Consider the following 22,625-nt stretch of genomic DNA (forward strand, 5'->3'; position numbering starts at 1 on the left):
AGGTCACACGTTCTGCTTTGGTGGCCAGGGGTTCGCCAGTTCAGATCCTGGGTGCGGACATGGCACCATTTGGCATGCCATGCTGTGGTAGGCATCCCACATATAAAGTAGAAGAAGATAGGCACGGATGTTATCTCAGGGCCAGGCTTCCTCAGCAAAAAGAGGAGGATTGGCAGCAGTTAGCTCAAGGCTAATCTTCCTCAAAAAAAAAAAAAAAACAAAAACTTTTGTGGGATGTGAATGAGAGAGCCAACTATTAGACCTTTATGTCAATTTATGCAAATAGTGGCCTCTCCAACAGAATAAGGGTTGTGGACTTTGTGACAGCTTCTTTAGTGGCTCATAGATCCCTTTCCATTTACTATGGGCTCTCAGGAATAAGAAAGCAGAATCTGCAGAAACATGACCTATGGGAGGGTGGAGTATTACTTTATATAGGTTACTTACCAATTCTTTTTTCCTTCTGGGCTTTCCCCCTTTGTTTCCTTCAATTAATCTGTTTTCAACCTATAGAAGATGGACATGAATAATCATAAGAGCAAAGATCTCTCTTGTCAATATGCCTATTTTTGAAGCAGTTATCTCTTTCTACACTTCTGTTTCCAATATGTTCAGGCTTTGAAACCCAGATCACCAAGCTGATTTCCTGACCTGTAGTGTAGTACTCGTGGGCTCTTTCTCCTCTTCCACACTCTTCTCATTCAAACTATAACTGCAGCCCTTCTTATAAAATCACTTATTTATAAAATCAGTGACAGCAAAAGGAGGTAAGAGACACTCCCTCTAAAAGCTAGTGTATATTTTTGTATAAATGTATGTGTGTAAATGTATAGGGGGCAGTGACTAAGGAGCTAATCCACAAGGAAACTGTATAAAATCTAGTTTATGCCATTTTAGGCTGCGAAGAACTCAAATACCAGGTGTGCGTTCCACAGTGTGAGCAAGAGTGGCCATGTACTATTACATGGTTAAAAGGACAAAGCCAATCCCGGTCCTAGGTACATATCCACAAGAAATGAAAACAGGGACTCCAACAGATATTTCCACGCCAGTGTCGACTGCAGCATTATTCACAACAGCCAGAGACAGAAAAAACCCAAGTGTCCATCAACAGATGCACAGATAAACAAAATATGACATATACATACATATTATAGAATATTACTTAACTATAAAAAGGAATGAGGGGCTGGCCCAGTCATGCAGTGGTTAAGTGCGCACGTTCACACTTCTGTGGCCTGGGGTTCGCCGGTTCAAAGCCCGGGTGCAGACATGGCACCGTGTGGCAAGCCATGCTGTGGTAGGCGTCCCACATATAAAATAGAGAAAGATGGCCACGGATGTTAGCTCAGGGCCAGTCTTCCTCAGCAAAAAGAGGAGGATTGGCAGATGTTAGCTCAGGGCCAGTCTTCCTCAAAAAAAAAAAAAAAAAAGGAATGAAGTTCTGATACATGCTAGAATATGGATGAACCTTGAAAACGTTACACCTAGTGAAAGAAGTCAGACACAAAAAGACACAATGATTCCACTTACATGAAATATCTAGAATAGGCAAATTCATAGAGACAGAAAGTAGTTTAGAGGTTACCAGAGTTTGGGGGAGGAGAGAAAGGGAGTGACTCCTTAACAGGTCCAGAGTTTCTGTTTGGGTTGATGAAAAAGTTTTGGAAATAGACAATAATGACGCTTGTACAACACTGTGAATCTAATGAATGCCACTGAACTGTACACTTAGAATGGTTAAAATGGCAATTTTTGTGTTATATATATTTTACCACAGTTAAAAAAGTTTTTAAAAGCGGAGCACCTCAAACATAAGATCACATGAGGAAAAACTTTGGCTACTGTTTCCACAGAGGAACAGTTATGACAACATTTCATCCCAGGCTACCTCACAAACACACAGCCAAGTATAATTTAAATTCTTTTTTTTTCCCCTTGGGGACCATTTGCTTAATTCTTTTTTTTAAATTTAGTTTTTATTGCAGTAACATTGGTTTATAACATTATATAAATTTCAGGTGTGCATCATTATATAACTCAAATTCTGAAAGGTAGTACTGATACTCAGAAAATGTCTTTAAGCATTTGAGCCTATATAGTAGTTTTCCTTCTCCCAGAAAGTGAAACTAATCTATCCAACATAAATCTGAAGATTACACAGTCAAGGAGGGATGTGAACAATGTTACAAATTCTAACTATAGGGCCTCCAAAGCAAACATTTTCAAAAAAGGTCACTTAAATACTCCTCCAGCTGTTCCGTTGGAACCCTAGGATGGAATGAGTGGTATCTGAACCTAAGCATGCAATCTTGACAGTATTTCTATCAAGTTTTCCTTTTAAAAACACATATTGTGTATGCAAACACACTGAACTAAACAAGAGACACTTCAAGCTGGCATCTCCAAATGCCCTCCTTCCTCGGTGTCCCTACCCCCCCCCCACACACAATTAAATGGATTCTCATTCTAATTTCCTGTTTCTATTAGTGACCACAAATCTCCTAATTCACAACTCAAAATCTTCATCATCTTTGAGTTTTCCTCTCTCATGCCTTCTGTATTTCAATCTGTTATCAAGGACTGGTGATTTTTTTTGCAATATCTTTCCCATCTCTCTTTTTTTCCTCCTAGGCCCCCTGCTGATATCTAAATTCTGGCCTTTATTACTTCAGACTTGGGACTGTTAGCCTCTTTTTTTTTTTTTTTTTGAGGAAGTTCAGCCCTGAGCTAACATCCACCATCAATCCTCCTTTTTGCTGGCACAGCGGGGCCCATCTTCCCCTATTTTTTTAAATATGTGGGACGCCTGCCACAGCATGGCTTGATAAGCAATGCATGTGTCTGCACCCAAGATCCAAATCCGTGAACCCCGGGCCGCCAAAGTGGAGCACATGAACTTAACCGCCAGCCCCTGTTATGGCCTGTTAAGTGATCTTCTAGTCACCAACGTCTATTCTCAAATCCATACACTGTCTTCCTAAAATGCTGTATTTATCCTTTTCCCATAAGATTGTAACCCACATCATGGCAGGGATTTGTTCATCTTTGAACACTGTACAACTTGGCATATATGTTTAATTAATCAATGCTTGTTGAATGAATTAATGAATATATAAATCATGTCACTCTCCTTCTCAAAACTTTCATCAATTTCCCACTGTCTACAGCAGAAGTTACAAACTTAAATACCTAAATACCCACTGGGGCTAAGCAGGAATGTGAGTAAAAGTGTGTGTAAAACAACAGGCGGGGGGGGGACTGTGGCAAATGGGAGAGCACATGTCCCACCTAAAGGGGCAGTTGCTTGCTGTTCCCATAAATCGCTGCCATGATGAAATACAGGCTCGGTATTGTCAGGTCTTTTGATTTTTCAAGATAAGCTGAAAGCACCAATTTCAATGTAGAATCTGGTGTTTAAACAATGACAACTAATTCCACTTAAAAATAAAAAACAAACCCCCCCCAAACCACCATTCAGGCCAAACAAAACACATCTATGGGCCAAATCCAGCTTTTGAGTTACAAGTCGGTGACTCTTCTCTATAGGATAAAAGACACACTCCTTACCTAACATTCTAAGTCCTTCGCTGTGGATTCCCAGGCTACCTTACCACCACTTCCATACAAGAACCCTCCGCTCTAGAGCCCAGTGCTTCTCAAACTTTAGCATGCAGCAGAACCACCTGGGGGACTTGTTAAACCATAGCTTGCTGGGCCTCACTGCCAGTACTTCTGATTCAGCAGGTCTCAAGTCGGGGCTGAGAATTTCCATTTCTAACAAGCTCCCAAGTGATGCTGATGCTACTGGTTTGTGGACCACACTTTGGGAACCACTAGTTAAATTACTTCTTGTCTCAAGCACACACTGAATTTTGCTCACATTTTCTAACTTCCCAGAAAGCCTCCCCTCTTCCTTTCAGCCTACTCCTGTAAACGTTCTCTGACTATGACAGTCTTTCATGCCTCCAAATTCCTGTAGCAGTTAGGGTCCATGCCATCTCCCCATGATGCATCACTGCTTGGTGTTTTTTATTGTTAACCATTTGTGTATAGGTGCCAATGAGGTGTATTCTTGGAGATCAATGTCCAGGTCAGTACCTTATATACCTGACTGTAAGCCACTTGAAGGCAGGGGCCCTGTCTTGCCTCCCACTGTACCCCTCAAGCTATCAGAGAGCATGGTACACAGCTGGTACTCACTAAACATTTCTTAAATGAATGAACATTTAACAGATCCATGAAATGAAAGTACAGATAAGTGGGCCTGAGATTTGGGTATATAATTTTTCTTAAAGAACTGACTTTTAGTCCTGGGTAAAGACTTTGTCACGATGGACAACTGATAAAAATTGGATATTTTGCAAATAAATTGCCAGTAGGTAACAATAATCTGTGGCAACACATTTTGTATGTAAATAAAACAGTGAATGTTAAAAAAAAACTGATTTTAAAATTGGTAAGATTAAATCCTTGATCTTCAGGATTCCTTATCACCTGTAGGAATGTGAACTAGTCATAATATCACAAGATAATACCTATTTAGTAGAATTCTATATTTGCACCACATGCAATAAAAAAGTGGGATGAAACTAATTAACTCCCCATAATATTCAGACATATTGTTCGGTCGCTTCAGATATAGTTTGGATGATACCATATTTATTCAGGATTCTAAAGATTGTGTGAACAAAGTCAAAAGCTATTCACCTAGTCTCTTCCCCCTATTTGCTATCAGGTGATTTCAAAGATGATTTATGAGTAGAAACTTAATCTCCAAGCTAAACCAGAAAAAAGCAACAAATGACTTTACAGAGTAATCCCAATTCGAGAACTATCAGAAGAAAAAATTACAAATATTATATATTTTGATATAGTCCTAAGTTATTATTTGGCTTTCTGAACAACGCCGTACTTGATGGTATTACAATCAATGGAACAAGAGAAAAGTTAACATCATTTGGCAAAGACAGAGAATCCAATTCAGGAAAAAAAAAAACCCACCCCAGGAGCACATGAAGTACATTTATAGTTTCAAGCTAGCATATTACCTTACATTCGGATACTTGCCCTACCTACCGGGACCATAAGGATCTTGTCGGCACGAGGATTCAGCCAAGACATTCCACATTTCTACGTTGACCAGGAACCATGCAAACTGGGCAAAAGAAGAATAACAAGGCCAAGTCAACAAAACACTAAGTGGCTTATTCCAAGTTTCAAAAGTATTAGCATTCTAAATAATGAAACAAAGTAAATTTATTAAACAAAATCATCCTGAAACTTCATAATAAAACTATCTACCAGAAATTATGGAAGGAAATGCTACCGGATGAATTGTTAAATAGCAACTTACTACTGTACCATCTGTACCTCACCGTTCTTACTAACAGACTGAGTAATAGCATCTAGTTTTTTGGCAGAGAATGTGGAAGTTTAGAAGACTGTAGATTCTGGAACCATCTCTACTACAGTATGAATCTGGGCATTTCTCTTAGCCACATTCATGTCACAACAGTTTTAACTACAAAATCAAACTTACAGTCAATAAAAATATGTTGTATGATAAAATAACTATAAGGTACATATAACTAAAGTTCTATGCATATATGAAGAAATAACCTTGTTACAGTAACATTTTCACGTTTATGAATGAGTCTGTAAGCCTACTTTCAAACAACGAAAGTGTTCTGCTGACTTTCATATTATCCAGTAACCAATTTTTAGAATGAATTCCAAATCTACAGCCTGTGAGAGAAGATGCCCTACCCTTTCTTTTCTGCAAGTTATCAATAGGGTGCATTTTCAGAACTTCAGACATACAAAATTAACTGTAACTTTATAGATGCCATATCAGAGGAAACCCCTTCAGGGTGTGATGATTCCACCATGGATCCACGGGAGTGTGACGTACAAATAGAGGGGAAAACGCAACAAAAATAGAGTAAGCCACGATCACAGTAGCAGATGGTATGTAAAAAAAGATTTTCAGTGCTCATTACCAAATCAGCATGTTCCCTCTAACCACACAATTCAAAAATAGAAACTATATAAGTCAAAAAAAAAAAAGGGTGGGCGTGGGGGGAGAGCATTAGAGGTCAAAGACTTTCGGAACGGGTGTAGGGATTAAGTTCTCTCTGGAGAAATGGAGAAGGAAGATCTACATGAAGTTAAAAATTTTTTTTAATTCAATTTGAAATGGAGGACCACGCAGAGCCTGAATCACAAGTCTCCCAACTATTGTCTTGGCGCCCAGAACACCGTATCTTCCTTAATGAATGACTCACTCACTCACTCTCATCGAATGAAGGCATAATCACAGAGCTCCTCCTCTGAAAAAGGAGAACAATACTTTTGAGTACTCCTTCTCAGAGGTGCGCTCAGGGGGGGAAAAAAAAGCACGCAAAGGCAAGAGCTTTCAACTTTATGCCAATTGCAGAAAAGGGGGCTGCGGACGCAGGACGTATCAGCAAACGGGAATCCCGGGCCAGTTCTGGGAGGAGGGCGCCGGCCACGCAGGACTGGATGGGGCCGAGGACCATCCTCGTGCCCCGGAGCCTCTCCCGCCCCAGGCCGCAGCACTGCTCTCCTCGCCCGGCTCCCGACAGCGGGAGCGCGGCGTCCGGACGCCCGTGCGCGCCGCCCCGCGGAGGCTGCTGGCCTCACCCCGACCCGCTGCCCTCGGGAAAGTCCTCAACCGCCTCATCAAAAAATGTTTGGCCTGGGGAGTCTGCTGGATGAGCCATCCCCTACAGAAGCAGCGAGAGGCAGAAGCCAGGAGGTGGAGCAGAAAACCGAAAGGATCGGGGCAGCTTCCGGAGCGGTGAGGGGCTCGGCGGCGAGAGCAAGGCGAGGAAGGGGAGGACGCGCGGGCGAGACGCGAAACGCTGCAAAACTGGCGCGGGGCGGGCGGACGCGCAGGCAAGCGAGCCTCCTGAAGGGAGAGCGCCCCGACCGTCGCGCCGCCCGAGACGCCCGGCCTGCAGGACGCCGCGCCAACCCCCTGGGCCGACCCGCTCCGGCCTCCCCGCCCGCCCGCCCAGCCCGAGCCGGGCAGGCTCTGGCACAGCCGTCGCCGGCACACTCACCGCGCGCGCGCGCCCGCCACCCTGGCGCGGCCGAAGACCGCTCTCGGCTCGATCTCCGCCCCGCCCCCGCGGCCGGGGCCCCGCGCGCTGGCATCGGGGCTACGTCACGGGCGCGTGCGCTCTCCGCGCGCCCGCAACGGCCCTCGGGGAACGTTACACTCTTGGCGTTCCGGTTTCCTTAGAGACGGAGCTGGGCCCGGGCAGCGGCGGAGACGCGACCACGACGGCGGGGTCCCCGGAGAAGCCAAGATGCCGTCAAAGGGAAAGGACAAAAGGAAAGGGAAGAGTAAAGGCAAAGAGAAGAAGTAAGGAGGAGCCGCTCTGGGGTCCCCTCTCCCCGGGCCCCGCCTCCGGAGATTTGGGTGGGGGCCGGCGGGACGCAGGGCGCCGAGAGGGGTGGCTGGCTAACCGGCGCCCTCCCGCCGGCCCTCTTGGATCCTTCTGTGACCGTCTTCTCGGTCTCCCAGCTTCTGAAAAGGACAGCTCTTGTTGTTCAGAAATTCCCAAAGGCATACCAAACCGTGCTGCTTCTACTGAGACAAGAGAGTGTGAGATTTGGGACCCTGAAATAATTTAGACACTGCCCCTGCTTGTGTGTGATGCACTAACGACGGAGGCGGACGAGTTCCCAAATAGAAATAACGCAAGACCGGAGGAAACAGGTGCTGCTGGAGGGACGAAGAACTGAGGATGAGGAGGAAGAGTTAGTTCTGACGCCAGAAGTGGAGGTCAGGAGAACATTTCCTGGGATGCTGGAGGTCCTCTAGACCTGCGCTGTCCCATAGGGTAGTGACCAGCCGTGTGGCTGTTAAAATGAAATAAAATTTAAAAACCAGATCCTCGGGGATACTAGCCATATTTCGTATGCACAGTAGGCACATGTGGTGACTGGGCAGCCTAGATATAGAACATTTCCAGCGTCACAGAAAGTTCTGTTGGATAACACTGCCCTAGGACAGTGGTTCCTCCACCAGGGGTGATTCTGGCTCCCAGGGGACATTTGGCAATACCTGGAGACATTTTTGGTTGTCACATCTAGCGATGTGTGCTACTGCCATCTAGTGGGTGGAGACCAAAGATACTGTTAAACGTCCTCCAATGCAGAGGACAAGCCCCACTTCCACCCCAAAGAAAGAATGATTTGGCTTAGAAGGTCAGTAGTGCCAGGGTTGGGAAACCCTGCTCGAGACTATAAGCCTCTCTAGAATAGGCACTAAGCATTATTCACCATATCTCCAGCACCTAGCTGAGAGCCTGGATCATAGCAGACACTTACTATTTGTTAAATAAACACGTTAAGGTGTCTGTTTGTGTATGCTTCAACTTGGATCTTCTCTTTTTTCCACAAGAACTGTGCTCTCGGTTCATTCTCTTTTGCCCCTAGCCTGAGAGATGTCTGCTATGTGGTTGAGATGATCCATCTAGAGAATCTCTGGGTGATTGAAATAGTTCCTTAAACCTTTGCAGGGATTTCTTTTAGTTCAAAGGAAACCCTAAAGGATTTGACCAAATTGGGTAATTGTTCAGGTTTCCTGAAACTGATGAGAACTGAAGTGAGTGTTGCTCAAGCACTTTGCAGGCTTGGAGTTGTTGCTAGATTGCCGCTAGACCTATTGGGTGGCCCTAGTGGTTCCTAGACACGTTGGAGTTATACATGGTGTCCAACAATACTATATATGGGACCACAAGGGAATCCTCCAAACTGGTAAACTTTATAAAGTAACTATTTAGGAGAGTAATATGCGCTCGGTACAAAGTTTGGGAAACGTGGAAAGGCAAAGGAGAAAACAAAAATCACCTGTAATCCCATCATCCAAAGATAACCACTACTATCATTTTTGAGATATACTTTTTTTCTTTATAAAGCGGTAGTCCAATGTACATATTTATTTGTAGCTTTTTTCTCTCATGTATTAATTAATATAAGTATTCTGCTATAGTGCATTTTTTTTTTCAAATAACCACATAGTTAGTCTAGCACTTTTTACAAGTGCCAAGGGCTTATCACATTCTGGGAACTCACTAGCATGTCTTTTCTATTTTTGACCCACATCTACAGTACACATGTCAACAATGAGGAACATTGAGGGTAACAGATCTTATTCCTTGGACTTTCCACGATTCTTAATTTGGGAAAACCTGTTTTGTTTTTGCAGTCAGTATTAGTGGTCCTCCTATAAGAAATACTATCTGAGTTCTTTTTTTTTTCTTTTTTTTAGAGATTGGCACCTGGGCTAACATCTGTTTCCAATTTCCTTTTTTTTTTCCTTCTTTTCCCCCAAACCCTCCAGTACATAGTTATATATTCTAGTTGTAGGTCCTTCTGGCTCTGCTATGTGTGCCACCTCAGCATGGCTTGATGAGCGGTGCTAGGTCCACCCCAGGATCCAAACCATTGAGACGCTGGGCTGCCAAAGTGAAGCGTGCCAGCTTAACCACTCGATCGCAGGGCCAGCCCCCTGTCTCATTTCTCGCATCAAAGACTCTGAGCAGTTTAGACCTGATACCTTCAGGGAGCAATTAGATGATTGTAGCAAGGCAGTCTAGCACTAGTGCCTAAGTCATGCTGGAAACGAAAGTCAACAGCTATAACAGGCTTGGGGGTTGAGGATGCTACTGGCTTTAATTTGAAGAGAAAAAAAGGTGACAGTGGGACGGTAAAGGGATTGAGAACCAGGAGTTGGGGGTAGAGGATGGAGGGTGACAGTATAGAAAGGTCCACACATACATATGTGTAAAAATACATAGAATTCAAATATAGGTGAAGTTTTCTTAGTTATCTAAATATTTATATACTCAGTGCCTACTATATATAAGGGATACTGTTAATGCTCATGCAATAAATCTTTATTTTGAAAAATCTCTATCACTTTAATCTTAGAAGCTGTCTTTTATTATTATTATTTTTAAATTTCCTCTCCGCCTCTGTATAAATGACTATGGTTTCTCAGCCATCCTTGAAGCCTGGTGCATTGTGGTACCAATTGATAAAGTGTTTAACATACTTGCCCTAGTGACTTATCTTTTGTCTAAGGCCTAGCCAAAAAAAACCCCCAAAAAACCTAAAACAAAAACAAAACTGTGGTTGGGATGGGTGGAAGATTACAGAACTATGGACTTATACTTGCACTATGAATGTATCAGCATGCAGAAGGGGAACTAAGGTAATAGATTTGCGCTGGGGAGAGCCAAGGTCTAAAACTGAGTAAGTAGGAATAGAAAAGACAGTTCAGATGTGAGAGAATCACAGAAGTAAATGAAAAGTTGTAAGAGCTTTATGAAATGAATTTGCCTTACTATGCCTTTCTTCTTTGTTTTTCCAGTCCTTTAGAGTTATGCTCCAAAGCTCCTCTCTTCTAGGAAGAGGCACCTACTTAACTCCCTTATCAAGTAAATAATTATTTCTTATCGACTCATTCACCCAACCATATTTGCTCATGTGTGCCAGGCAATACCAAGCAAAACAAACAATAATAGGTGTAATACTAATATTGCAGAGAAATAGTTATATTCTGTCAATGTCCTCTTGCCATGCAGGAAGCCAGTAAAAACTGATGAATCTGTGGTGGACAGAGCCAAGGCCAATGCCTCTCTTTGGGAGGCCAGGCTGGAAGTCACAGAACTCTCTAGGATGGAGTACCGTGATACTTCCCAGAGATTGGCAAAAAGTAATGAGGACTTAAAGAAACGTCAGTACAAAATGGAGAAAGACACAATGTCTGTATTAAGCTACCTGAAGAAGCAGGATCAAGAGAAAGATAATATGGTAGGTAGGTAGAAACCGTCCTGAGCCACAATTTCTACCTCTGTGTTATACTGGTGTGGTTATACATTTTGGGGATTTTAATTCCTTGGAATCTTACCACATAGTTAAGACATTTCAGTTGACCTTAACTCTCCTTGAAGCAGGATGCAATTTTAGAATGGCTTTACTGTCAGAATTGGCTCTTTCATATTTTCAGTTCTTGTCCAATGTTTTGCTGTCTGATCATAGGGAACATTATGATCCATTTTATTTTAAGGACAATAGCATGGTATATGATCTATATATTTTTGATATTGATAAATACTTAGTTTTAGTGATTTGTAAAGCAATTCATTGATAATCCATGGTTACATGATTATGAACCCAGCAAGTTGAATCTTGAATTTATCTTACTGTACCTTATTGTATCTTGTTTAAGTGTTGAGAGTAAAGCTGTCATTATAGATCTGAAAGAAAAAGGGAAGGGAACTAACGTTTTGAAGCTTCTATTTTGTGCCAGATACTATGCTAGGTGCTTTACCTCTGTTATCTCATTTTCTCCTTTTAATAACCCCATGTAGCTACAGTGTTGTCATTCCCATTTTTTATTATTTATTTATGTGTTTGCTTCAGTACACATATGAACTAATACTAGAATGATGCACAGCATGGTTTCAACCTAAGGATGACATGCAAATTCATGATTCATTCCGTAATTTTTTTCAAATGCTACCTTTTCAGTGAGACCCTTCCTCACTATCTTCTTTAAAATTAAAATCATCTCTCGTTTTATTTTCTTTGTAATATTTATTACCTTCTGTCATACTGTATCCATGTTACTTATATATTTATTGTCTCTTCTCCTAATTAGAAGGAAACCTCACAAAAGTAAAGAATTTTGGGGATTTTTTAAAATTGTTGTTAAGTGCTATATCTCCAGCACCTAATATGGACCTGGCACTTGTTAAAATATTTTTGCATGCGTGAATGAATGGCTCATGAGTGTACTGATGCTTTGAAAAAGTTAACAGCAATCAAAACTAAGTTCAAGACTTAGAGGCAGAGCAAAATGGCAGGGTGAGCTGACCCGGGATTCTCTCCCCTCCAAAATACAACAAAAGATTGGAAGAACTGAATTTCAGAGAATAAACATAATGCCAGCTCGTTAGAGACCTACAATACCAAGAAAGCGGAGATCATAAACCTTGCTTACACCCTCAGAGGCGCTGGAACGGTAGGAGAGAATACTGCTCCCTCCCCTAGAGTCTGCGATCGCTGTGGCGCGGGTGGGGAAGGAGCGGGAGAGGGGCTGCGTGACCGGGGGATCATCCAGGACTCCTGCCGCTGATTCAGTGGAGACCCACTGACGGGGGGAAGCTTCCGTCCGTGGGGACTCCCATAAATCAAGGGCCTTGGGAGACCAGAGAACAGAACCGATCTGAACCCAGACTGGCACGTGTGAGTAACAGCCCCTCCCCCCTACCCCCCGCCGGGCAAAGCCAGTGGGCGCAGCCATCTTGCCCCAAGGCGGAGAGCTCATAACACGCGACTCTCGACCCCCATCTAGTGGCGACAGGCTGTAACTGCAACTGAATTCTACCACCATGAGAAAATCCGCTCCTCTACCATCCAGCAATTTATAAAAGCTGCAGACCAGAAGGAAAACAATAAAAACATAGAATTAAGTCCTGAGGACTTGGAATTAGGTAAACTAAGTGATAATGAATTCAGAGCAGCTATAATCAAAAAACTCAATGAGGTAGAGAGAAAGATAGAGAAACAAGCCGAGTTCTGGAGTTACTTCACAAAAGAGATTGAAATCATAAAGAAGAATCAAACAGAATTACTTGAGATGAAAAACACAATGGACCAGATAAAACAGAATATGGATTCCCTGAATGCCCGTGTAGACAACATAGAGGAGAAAATTAGCATAATCGAAGATAGACAGGCTGAATGGCGCCAGACAGAGGAGGAAAGAGAACTAAGAATTAAAAAAAATGAGGAACCTCCAAGAGATAATGGATTCAATGAGGAGTAAGAACATAAGGATCATAGGAATTCCCGAGAATATGGAAAAGGAAAATGGAGCAGAAAGTGTGCTTAATGAAATCATTGAAGAGAACTTCCCAAATCTAGGGATCGATGGAGAAATGTGTGTAGAGGAGGGTTTTAGATCTCCTAGATTTGTCAATGTAAAAAGAGCTACCCCACGGCACATAGTAGTAAAGTTGGCAAAAAGGAAAGATAAGGAAAGAATACTCAGGGAAGTAAGAAAAAAAAAGAGAATAACCTATAAAGGAGCCCCTATCAAACTGTCAGCGGATTTCTCTATAGAAACCCTACAAGCTAGGAGAGAATGGAGTGACATATTCAAACCTTTAAAGGATAAAAATCTTCAGCCAAGAATACTCTATCCTGCAAGAATTTTCTTCAGATATGAGGGAGAAATTAAATATTTTCCAGACAAACAAAAGTTAAGGGAATTTGTAACTAAAAGCCCTCCATTACAAGAAATCCTCAAGAAGGCTCTCATACCTGAAAAAAGAAAAAAGGGAGAAAGGGGACACAATCCACAGACTAGGGAGACCAATGGATAGAACCAGAACAGGATAGCAAATATTCAATTATAGCATTAGGGTAAAGGTAAGGAAACTACCAAAACAAGGACGATCTTAGCACTCTACCAATGAATAAGACGAGTTGGAATAAAAAATGAAAATAATTATTTAGGAGGGGAAGAGCAAAGGGTCTAAATCAGTATTGGTCAAGTAAGTAAGAGACCACCAGAGAATAGACTATATTATACACGAGATTCTAAATACAAACTTCAAGGTAGACACTAAAAATAAAGTACGAAACAGAGTCACAAATCATAAATAAGGAAAAATCTAAGAAACCCAGCATAAGAAATTGCAGTATTAAATGGGTAGTCTAAAGCAAACAGGAAAAGAAATGCAGGAAAACAAGATAATGAGCGACAGATTAACAGCACTAAGTCCACATGCATCAATAATCACTCTCAATGTGAACGGATTGAACTCTCCAATAAAAAGACACAGAGTGGCAAAATGGATTAAAGAACATAATCCAACAATTTGTTGCCTCCAGGAAACACACCTCAGCCCCAAGGACAAACACAGACTCAGGGTGAAGGGTTGGTGGACAATACTTCAAGCAAACAGCAAGGAAAAAAAGGCAGGTGTTGCAATTCTCATATCAGACCAAGTGGATTTCAAAATAAGACAGGTAAAGAGAGACACAGAGGGAAAATATATAATGATCAAAGGGACACTTCATCGAGAAGAAATAACGCTTATAAATATCTATGCACCCAACACAGGAGCACCAAGATTCATAAAGCAACTATTAACAGACCTAAAGGAAGATGTTAAAAACAACACAATAATAGTAGGGGACCTCAACACCCCACTCACATCAATGGACAGATCATCCAGACAGAAAATCAACAAGGAAACAGTGGAGCTAAATGAAAAACTAAAACAATTGGACTTAATAGACATATATAGATCGCTTCACCCTGAAAAAGCTGAATCCACATTCTTCTCAAGTGCACATGGAACATTCTCTAGGATAGACCATATGTTGGGAAACAAGGTGAGCCTCTACAAATTTAAGAAAATTGAAATAATAACAAGCATCTTCTCAGATCATAGTGCTATAAGGCTAGAAATTAATTACAAGAAAAAAGCTGAGAAAGGCACAAAGATGTGGAGACTAAACAACACACTACGGAACAAGCAATGGCTCATTGAAGAAATAAAAAAATACCTGGAAACAAATGAAAATGATAGCATGCCATACCAACTCATATGGGATGCAGCAAAAGCTGTATTAAGAGGAAAATTCATCGCAGTACAGGCACATCTTAACAAACAAGAAAAATCCCAAATAAGCAACCTTAAAGCACACCTAACTGAACTAGAGAAAAAAGAACAAATAAAGCCCAAAGTCAGCAGAAGGAGAGAAATAATAAAAATCAGAGCAGAAATAAATACTATTGAAACGAAAAAGGCAGTAGAAAGGATCAATGAGACAAAGAGCTAGTTTTTTGAGAAGATAAATAAAATTGACAAACCACTAGCCAGACTTACAAAGAAAAAAAGGGAGAAAGCTCAAATGAACAAAATCAGAAATGAGCGAGGAGAAATAACAACAGACTCTGCAGAAATACAACAGATTATAAGAGAATACTACAAAAAACTATATGCCAACAGAATGGATAACCTAGAGGAAATGGATAAATTCTTGGACTCCTACAATCTCCCAAAGCTCACTCAAGAAGAGGCAGACAATTTGAACAGACCAATCACAGGGAAAGAGATTGAAACAGCAATCAAAAACATCCCAAAGAATAAAGCCCCAGGACCAGATGGCTTTCCTGGGGCATTCTACCAAACTTTCAGAGAGGATTTAATACTTGTCCTTTTCAAGCTATTCCAAAAAATTAGGGGAGATGGAACACTTCTAACACATTCTATGAGGCCAACATCATGCTGATACCAAAACCTGACAAGGACACCACGAAAAAAGAGAACTACAGGCCAATATCACTGATGAACATAGATGCAAAAATTCTAAACAAAATTTTGGCAACCAGAATTCAGCAATTCATCAAAAGAATCATACATCATGATCAGGTGGGATTCATACCAGGGACACAGGGATGGTTCAACATCTGCAAATCAATCAACGTGATACACCACATCAACAAACTGAGGAATAAAAACCACATGATCATCTCAATAGATGCAGAGAAGGCATTTGACAAGATCCAACAGCCGTTTATGATAAAAACTCTGAACAAAATGGGCATAGAAGGAAACTACCTCAGCATAATAAAGGCCATATACGACCAACCCATAGCCAACATCATACTCAATGGGCAAAAACTGAGCGCCATCCCCCTGAAAACAGGAACAAGACAAGGATGCCCTCTATCACCACTCTTATTTAACATAGTACTGGAGGTCCTGGCCAGAGCAATCAGGCAAGAAAAAGGAATAAAAGGAATCCAAATAGGGAGGGAAGAAGTGAAACTCTCACTGTTTGCAGATGACATGATCTTATATATAGAAAACCCCAAAGAATCCATTGGAAAACTGTTAGAAGTAATCAACAACTGCAGCAGAGTTGCAGGGTATAAAATCAATTTGCATAAATCAGTAGCATTTGTATACTCCAGTAATGAACCAACAGAAAAAGAACTCAAGAATACAATACCATTCACAATCGCAACAAAAAGAATAAAATACCTTGGGGTAAATTTAACTAAGGAAGTGAGGGACCTATATAATGAAAATTACAAGGCCTTTCTGAGAGAATTGGATGATGACATAAGGAGATGGAAAGACATTCCATGTACATGGATTGGAAGAATAAACATAGTTAAAATGTTCGTTCTACCTAAAGCAATCTACAAATTCAACGCCATCCCAATCAGAATCCCAATGACATTCTTTACAGAATTAGAACAAAGAATCCTAAAATTCATATGGGGCAACAAAAGACCCCGAAGTGCTAAAGCAATCCTGAGAAAAAAGAACAAAACAGGAGGCATCACAATCCCTGACTTCAAAACATACTACAAAGCTACAGTAATCAAAACAGCATGGTACTGGTACAAAAACAGGTGCACAGATCAATGGCACAGAATTGAAAGCCCAGAAATAAAACCACACATCTATGGGCAGCTTATCTTCGACAAAGGAGCTGAGGGCATACAATGGAGAAAAGAAAGTCTTTTCAACAAATGGTGCTGGGAAAACTGGAAAGCCACATGTAAAAGAATGAAAATTGACCATTCTTTTTCACCATTCACCAAAATAAACTCAAAATGGATCAAAGACCTAAAGGTGAGACCTGAAACCATAAGGCTTCTGGAAGAAAACGTAGGCAGTACACTCTTTGACATCAGTATTAAAAGGATCTTTTCGCACATCATGCCTTCTCAGAGAAGGGAAACAATAGAAAGAATAAACAAATGGGACTTCATCAGATTAAAGAGCTTCTTCAAGGCAAATGAAAACAGGATTGAAACAAAAAAACAACCCACTAACTGGGAAAAAATATTTGCAAGTCATATAGCTGACAAAGGCTTAATATCCATAATATATAAAGAACTCTCACAACTCAACAACAGAAAATCAAACAACCTGATCAAAAAATGGGCTGGAGACATGAACAGACATTTCTCCAAAGAAGATATACGGATGGCCAATAGGTACATGAAAAGATGTTCATCATCGCTGATCATCAGGGAAATGCAAATCAAAACTACACTAAGATATCACCTTACACCCGTTAGAATGACAAAAATATCTAAAACTAATAGCAACAAATGTTGGAGAGGTTGCGGAGAAAAAGGAACCCTCATACACTGCTGGTGGGAATGCAAATTGGTGCAGCCACTATGGAAAACAGTATGGAGATTCCTCAAAAAATTAAAAATAGAACTACCATACGATCCAGCCATCCCACTACTGGGTATTTATCCAACGAGCTTGAAGTCAGCAATCCCAAAAGTCCTGTGCACCCCAATGTTTATTGCAGCACTGTTTACAATAGCCAAGACGTGGAAGCAACCTAAGTGTCCAGCAACAGACGAATGGATAAAGATGTGGTACATATATACAATGGAATACTACTCAGCTGCAAAACGAAACAAAATCATTCCATTTGCAATAATATGGATGGACCTTGAGAGAATTGTGTTAAGTGAAATAAGCCAGTGAGAGAAGGATAATCTGTGTATGACTCCACTCATATGAGGAATTTAAAACTATGGACCAAGAACAGTTTAGTGGATACCAGGGGAAAGGTGGGGTGGGGGGTGGGCACAAAGGGTGAAGTGGTGCACCTACAACATGACTGACAAACATTAATGTACAACTGAAATTTCACAAGATTGTAACCTATCAATAACTCAATAAAAAAAGAGAATAAAAAAACTAAGTTCAAGATAATATTGAAAGCATGTTAGAGAAATCAAACAACTGAATGTTTGTGTACATTTTATATATTTTATTAAAGTGTAGTTTTTTGTGCATTGATGTTGTTTTTTTACCTTCTTTGGTAGGCAACTTCCATTTTTAAAATTACTCTGAATAGTAGGCATTATCAAAATTGTCTTCTATAAAGTATTATTCTAAAGTAAGTTTTTATGCCAGCCATACAAATAATTTTCAAAATTCATGACAGAAGCTTTGTGGCCTGCATTAGGTAGTTGATATTGTCTGCCTTTATTGGTATCACTTGTATTTCCTGATTTTCATCTGCCTCCATATATCAAAGGCCTGCATCTGACTGCAGCAAATGCATAATTTCTCACAGTCATGGATGCCCATTAAAACTAAAGAAACTACTTTGAAAGGAAGAAGTAGATTCAGTATATCCTGGTTAACTAGCTCTCCTATTTTGTTATTCATTCTGCTGTATCCTAGAAATGTATTATTTTCTTAAACTTTAAACTATTTATAGTCTTATTTTATGTTAATTATAGAAATATAAGAAATTAAATGTGTTTTGAAAACTGTTATATCGTGAGCAAAAGTAGGAGATTTTCCTTAAGTGTGTTTTTGTTCACTCTTTGTTTTGTTTTCAGTCTTTGTTCAATCAATCACAAAGTAAATCTCGTTATATTTCACACCTGTCCTACATGACTTAGGACTGTCTCAATTTATTTTTTAGAAATTTTAAGTTTTCCTTAAACTAGTCTAAGATGATGTTTACAAAAATATTTTGCTTTGTATTCTTTGATTCTACAACCACATCAAGGAGTTTTTAGTTTAAAAAGCTACTTAGGTTTCCTACTAAAACACAGCAGCATCCTTGGAGATTGCTTCCAAGACTGGGGCAGGGAAAGTAAAAGATGAACCTGGAATATCTTACTGTGCCAGAAAGTAAGTAAAAAAGTTAAAAGGAGAGAGCGGCTAGCTTGAAAGGGCTCCCACTGCCAAAATCTGGGACAATCACAATAAATAATAACAGCAATAGATTTTAACCCATTAAATAAAATAAGTCCATGAGTGCACACTGCTAACAAATAAATACATACGTTAATAAGGGAGAAGGGAAAGCTTTTCTTTACAGTGGAATGCAGTAAATTATTAAATTTCCAAGGAATGATAGAGTTAGAAAAGTCATCATTTGGCATCATCATGATAATTGATTCAGTCAAGAATCATGAGTGGATGCTAAAACTCGTGGGTGCAAGTTTGATGAGCCGAAGGATATTTGCATAGTTTCAAAATACCTTCCCACAAATTACTTAGTAATTACAAAAGGAGAAATCGTAACTTTAAGTGGAGAAACCTGGGAGACACAATCTTAACCAATTGATTAAAATCAATCACCTCATGGTGTGTTGCGCTGAAAAGGATCATCATCACTTAGGCAGTGTATCCCTGCCAAAAATGCATAACCTGAATCTACTCATGCAGAAACAGCAGACACACCCAACCGTGGCTGGTATTCTTCAAAAATGTTGATATCATAAAAGACAAAGACTGTTCTAGAAAAAACAATGTAAAAAAAATCTATATCATATGTGTGTGTGTGTGTGTGTGTATATATATATATATATATATATATATTTAGATAGATCTTTCCACATATACATGCACCACCTAATGACATTTCAGTCAATGATGGACTGCGTATACCAGAGTGGTCCCATAAGATTAGTACCATATAGCCTATGTGTGTAGTAGGTATGTAGGTATGTAGTAGGCTATACCATCTAGGTTTGTGTAAGTACTGTAGGGGGGAAATAATTGTCATCTACCCTTCTAGGTTCTTCTGGCTAGTCTAAAAATTAAATTGACATGAGACAGATTAACAGGAGAAAAACAAAAGTTTAATAACATGTATATGTGGAAGAAACCCAAGAAAACCAAGTAACTCGCCAAAATGCCCAAAGCCCTCACCTTAAATACCATCCTCAGCTAAAGACAAAAGAGCTTAGGGGTGGGGAGAGTCAGGGACTTTAAAGGGAAGGAGGGCAATTCACAGGTAGGTGAAAGGGAACAAATGTTTGGAAAATAAGTGGCGACACAGAAACAGAAGAATACAGAGGAGAGCCTAACAAACGCTTTTCTAGGTTTCTCCCTGCCTACCAGTTAGTTCACATACTAGAGTGATAGCTCGCTTCCTGAGACAGGTTTTTTTTAACTGAATTCTTTTAGGCAGTTAAGGGGGAGGTAACAAGAAAAACTTTCCGAGTCTTCTGTTTCTTTAAAATAGCCTAAAATAATCCTCATATTAAAGAGACATGTTTTGGGGTGGCAAATTTTGTTCCCTTTCAGTACACTCAGATATTTGCACAATGGCAAAATCACCTAAAGATGCATTTCTCAGAACATGTCCCTGTCATTAAACAATGCATGACTGTACATAGAGAGAGGGAAAGCAAATGTGGCAAAATTGAGTGAAGCTCATATGAGAACTCTTTGTACTCTTCTTGAAGCTTTTTGTGTGTGTGTGAGGAAGATTGGCCCTGAGCTAACATCTATTGCCAATATTCCTCTTTTTGCTTAAGGAAGATTGTCATTGAGCTAACATCTGTGCCAGTTTTCTATTTTGTATGTGGGATGCCACCACAGCATGGCTTGATGAGCTGTGTGTAGGTCCACACCCGGGATCCAAACCCGTGAACCCTGGACTGCCAGAGTGGAGTACACGAACTTAACCACTACACGACTGGCTGGCCCTTTAAACTTTTCTTTAAAAAAGTTACCCAGATAAGAGAAATGCAAATCAAAACTACAGTGAGATATCACTTCACATCCATTAAGATGGCTACTATCAGAAAAACAGAAATAGCAAGTGTTGGAGAGGATGCAGAGAAATTGGAACACTTGTGCATTGTTGGTGGAAATGTAAAATGGTGTAGCCATTATGGAAAACAGTATGAGGTTCTTCAAAAAATTAAAAATAGAATTACCATGTGATCCAGGAATCTCACTTTGGGGTATATTTCCAGTAGAATTTGTTTGTTTATTTTTATTTTTTTGCTGAGGAATATTATCCCTGAGCTAACATCTGTGCCAATCTTCCTCCACTTTATGTGTGGGTTGCCACCACAGCATGGCTGACAAGTATAGATCTATGCCCAGGATGTGAACCCACAACCCTGGGCTGCCTAAGTGGAGCGTGCCAAACTTAACCACTATGTCACAAGGCTGGCTTCTCCAATAGAATTTAAAGCAGGATCTTGAAGAGATATTTGAACACCTATGTTTGTTGAAATATTATTCACATAGCCAAGAGGTGGAAGCCACCCAAATGTCCATTGATGGGTGAATGGGTAAATAAAATGTGGTATATATGTGAAAGGAATATTATGTAGCCTTTAAAAAGAAGGAAATCCTCTCACATGCTACAACATGGATGAATCTCAAGGATATTTTGCTAAGTGAAAAAAGCCAGTTACAAAAGGACAAATGCTATATGATTCTACTCATACAAAGCATCTAAAATAATTAAAATCGTAGAAACAGAAAGTAGAAGAGTGGTTGCCGAGGACTGGGAGTAGGTAGGAGAAGGAATTAGTGTTTTATGAATATAAAGTTTCAGTTTTGCAAGATGAAAGTTATAGATCTGTTGCACAACAATGTGAATATACTTACTACTGAACTGTACCCTTAAAAATGGTTAAGATGGTAAATTTAATGTTGTGTTACCCAGGTAATTCTGATGGTAGCCAGGTTTTGGAACCTGGCAATAAAAGGGTTAAGAGTATGGAGTATCTCCCCTCTTGTCCTCTTCTCACCTTACTCCACCTCTCCAACCCCAGTGGTTTTAATATCATGTGAAAATTAGGCTACTTAATAAAGGTAGGAGAGAGAGCAATTTCTTTACCTTCCTGACTCTGTATTTCTGTCTTCTACAGATTGAAAAACTGAAGCAGCAATTGAATGAAACAAAGGAAAAAGCCCAAGAGGAGAAGGAAAAACTGGTGAGTATCTATGTGCACTAATACTCCACTTACTGGGTGGTCAGGTTTCTGGCAAGCTCATGTTTTAAGACACAATGAGAGGGGCCGGCCTCGTGGCTGGGTGGTTGACTTTGGTGGCCCAGGGTTTCACTGCTTCAGATCCTGCGAGCAGACCTAGTACCACTCATCAAGCCATGCTGAGGCAGCGTCCCACATACCACAACTAGAAGCACCTACAACTAGAATATACAACTAGGTACTGGGGGGCTTCGGGGAGAAAGATAAAAAGAAAAAAGATTGGCAACAGATGTTAGCTCAGGTGCCAATCTTAAAAAAAAAAGAAAAAGAAACAATGAGAATAGGTGAATAGGTCCTATGAGCAGCTCAGCAACCTTAAAGCTCGTTCACTTGATTGTATAGAAGCTCAAAAATAACATAAAAATATGTTATTTTAGAAAATCATCTGGTATTAGTGGTCCTTACTGATCCTGAGTTTGTCATTCTTGCTAGGACTTTTCAGTGGACAGAGTTAGGAAATACATATATTTTTAAAGATTGAAATATACCATAAAATATATCATGAGCCCATACTAATACTTCCAATTCAGATGCAGGAATACAAGGTTTTTACTTAACTTTATCTATGTCTTCTTTCTCCCTCACTAAAAATCCCGGTTCCTTTTTTTTTTTTTTTTTTTTTTAAGCAGGGAACGATTCACCCTGAGCTAACATCTGTTGCCAATCCTCCTCTTTTTGCTTGAGGAAGATTCACCCTGAGCTAATGATCTGTGCCAATCTTCCTCTGTTTTTCATATGTGAGTCACCACCTCAGCAT

At 40.3% G+C, this 22,625-nt stretch overlaps 2 protein-coding genes across 39 annotated transcripts in view; one reads left to right on the plus strand and one right to left on the minus strand.

The window, feature by feature from the left end:
- ENTPD5 (ectonucleoside triphosphate diphosphohydrolase 5 (inactive)) overlaps positions 1-7,223 on the minus strand; it is a 32,003-nt gene extending 24,780 nt beyond the window's left edge. For 2 of the 29 annotated variants that reach the window (XM_023628086.2, XM_070250124.1), the window contains exons 1-3: positions 7,089-7,223; positions 5,080-5,158; positions 448-507 (exon numbers count right to left, since the gene is read on the minus strand). In XM_023628086.2, coding sequence (XP_023483854.1) covers positions 448-507; positions 5,080-5,124 — 105 coding nt within the window. In that variant the 5' untranslated portion in view covers positions 5,125-5,158; positions 7,089-7,223. The other 27 variants (XM_070250141.1, XM_070250130.1, XM_070250142.1 and 24 more) reach the window with 24 other exon arrangements.
- The window catches only part of BBOF1 (basal body orientation factor 1), a 62,668-nt gene continuing 47,260 nt past the window's right edge, over positions 7,218-22,625 (plus strand). For 6 of the 10 annotated variants that reach the window (XM_023628079.2, XM_070250110.1, XM_070250112.1 and 3 more), the window contains exons 1-3: positions 7,261-7,393; positions 10,626-10,854; positions 21,746-21,811. In XM_023628079.2, coding sequence (XP_023483847.1) covers positions 7,338-7,393; positions 10,626-10,854; positions 21,746-21,811 — 351 coding nt within the window. In that variant the 5' untranslated portion in view covers positions 7,261-7,337. Of the gene's footprint in view, positions 7,394-7,555; positions 7,817-10,625; positions 10,855-21,745; positions 21,812-22,625 lie in introns of those variants that run through there. The other 4 variants (XM_070250113.1, XM_070250115.1, XM_070250116.1 and 1 more) reach the window with 2 other exon arrangements.

Source organism: Equus caballus, chromosome 24, assembly GCF_041296265.1.
Source record: "Equus caballus isolate H_3958 breed thoroughbred chromosome 24, TB-T2T, whole genome shotgun sequence".
Classification (NCBI taxonomy): Eukaryota; Metazoa; Chordata; class Mammalia; order Perissodactyla; family Equidae; genus Equus; species Equus caballus.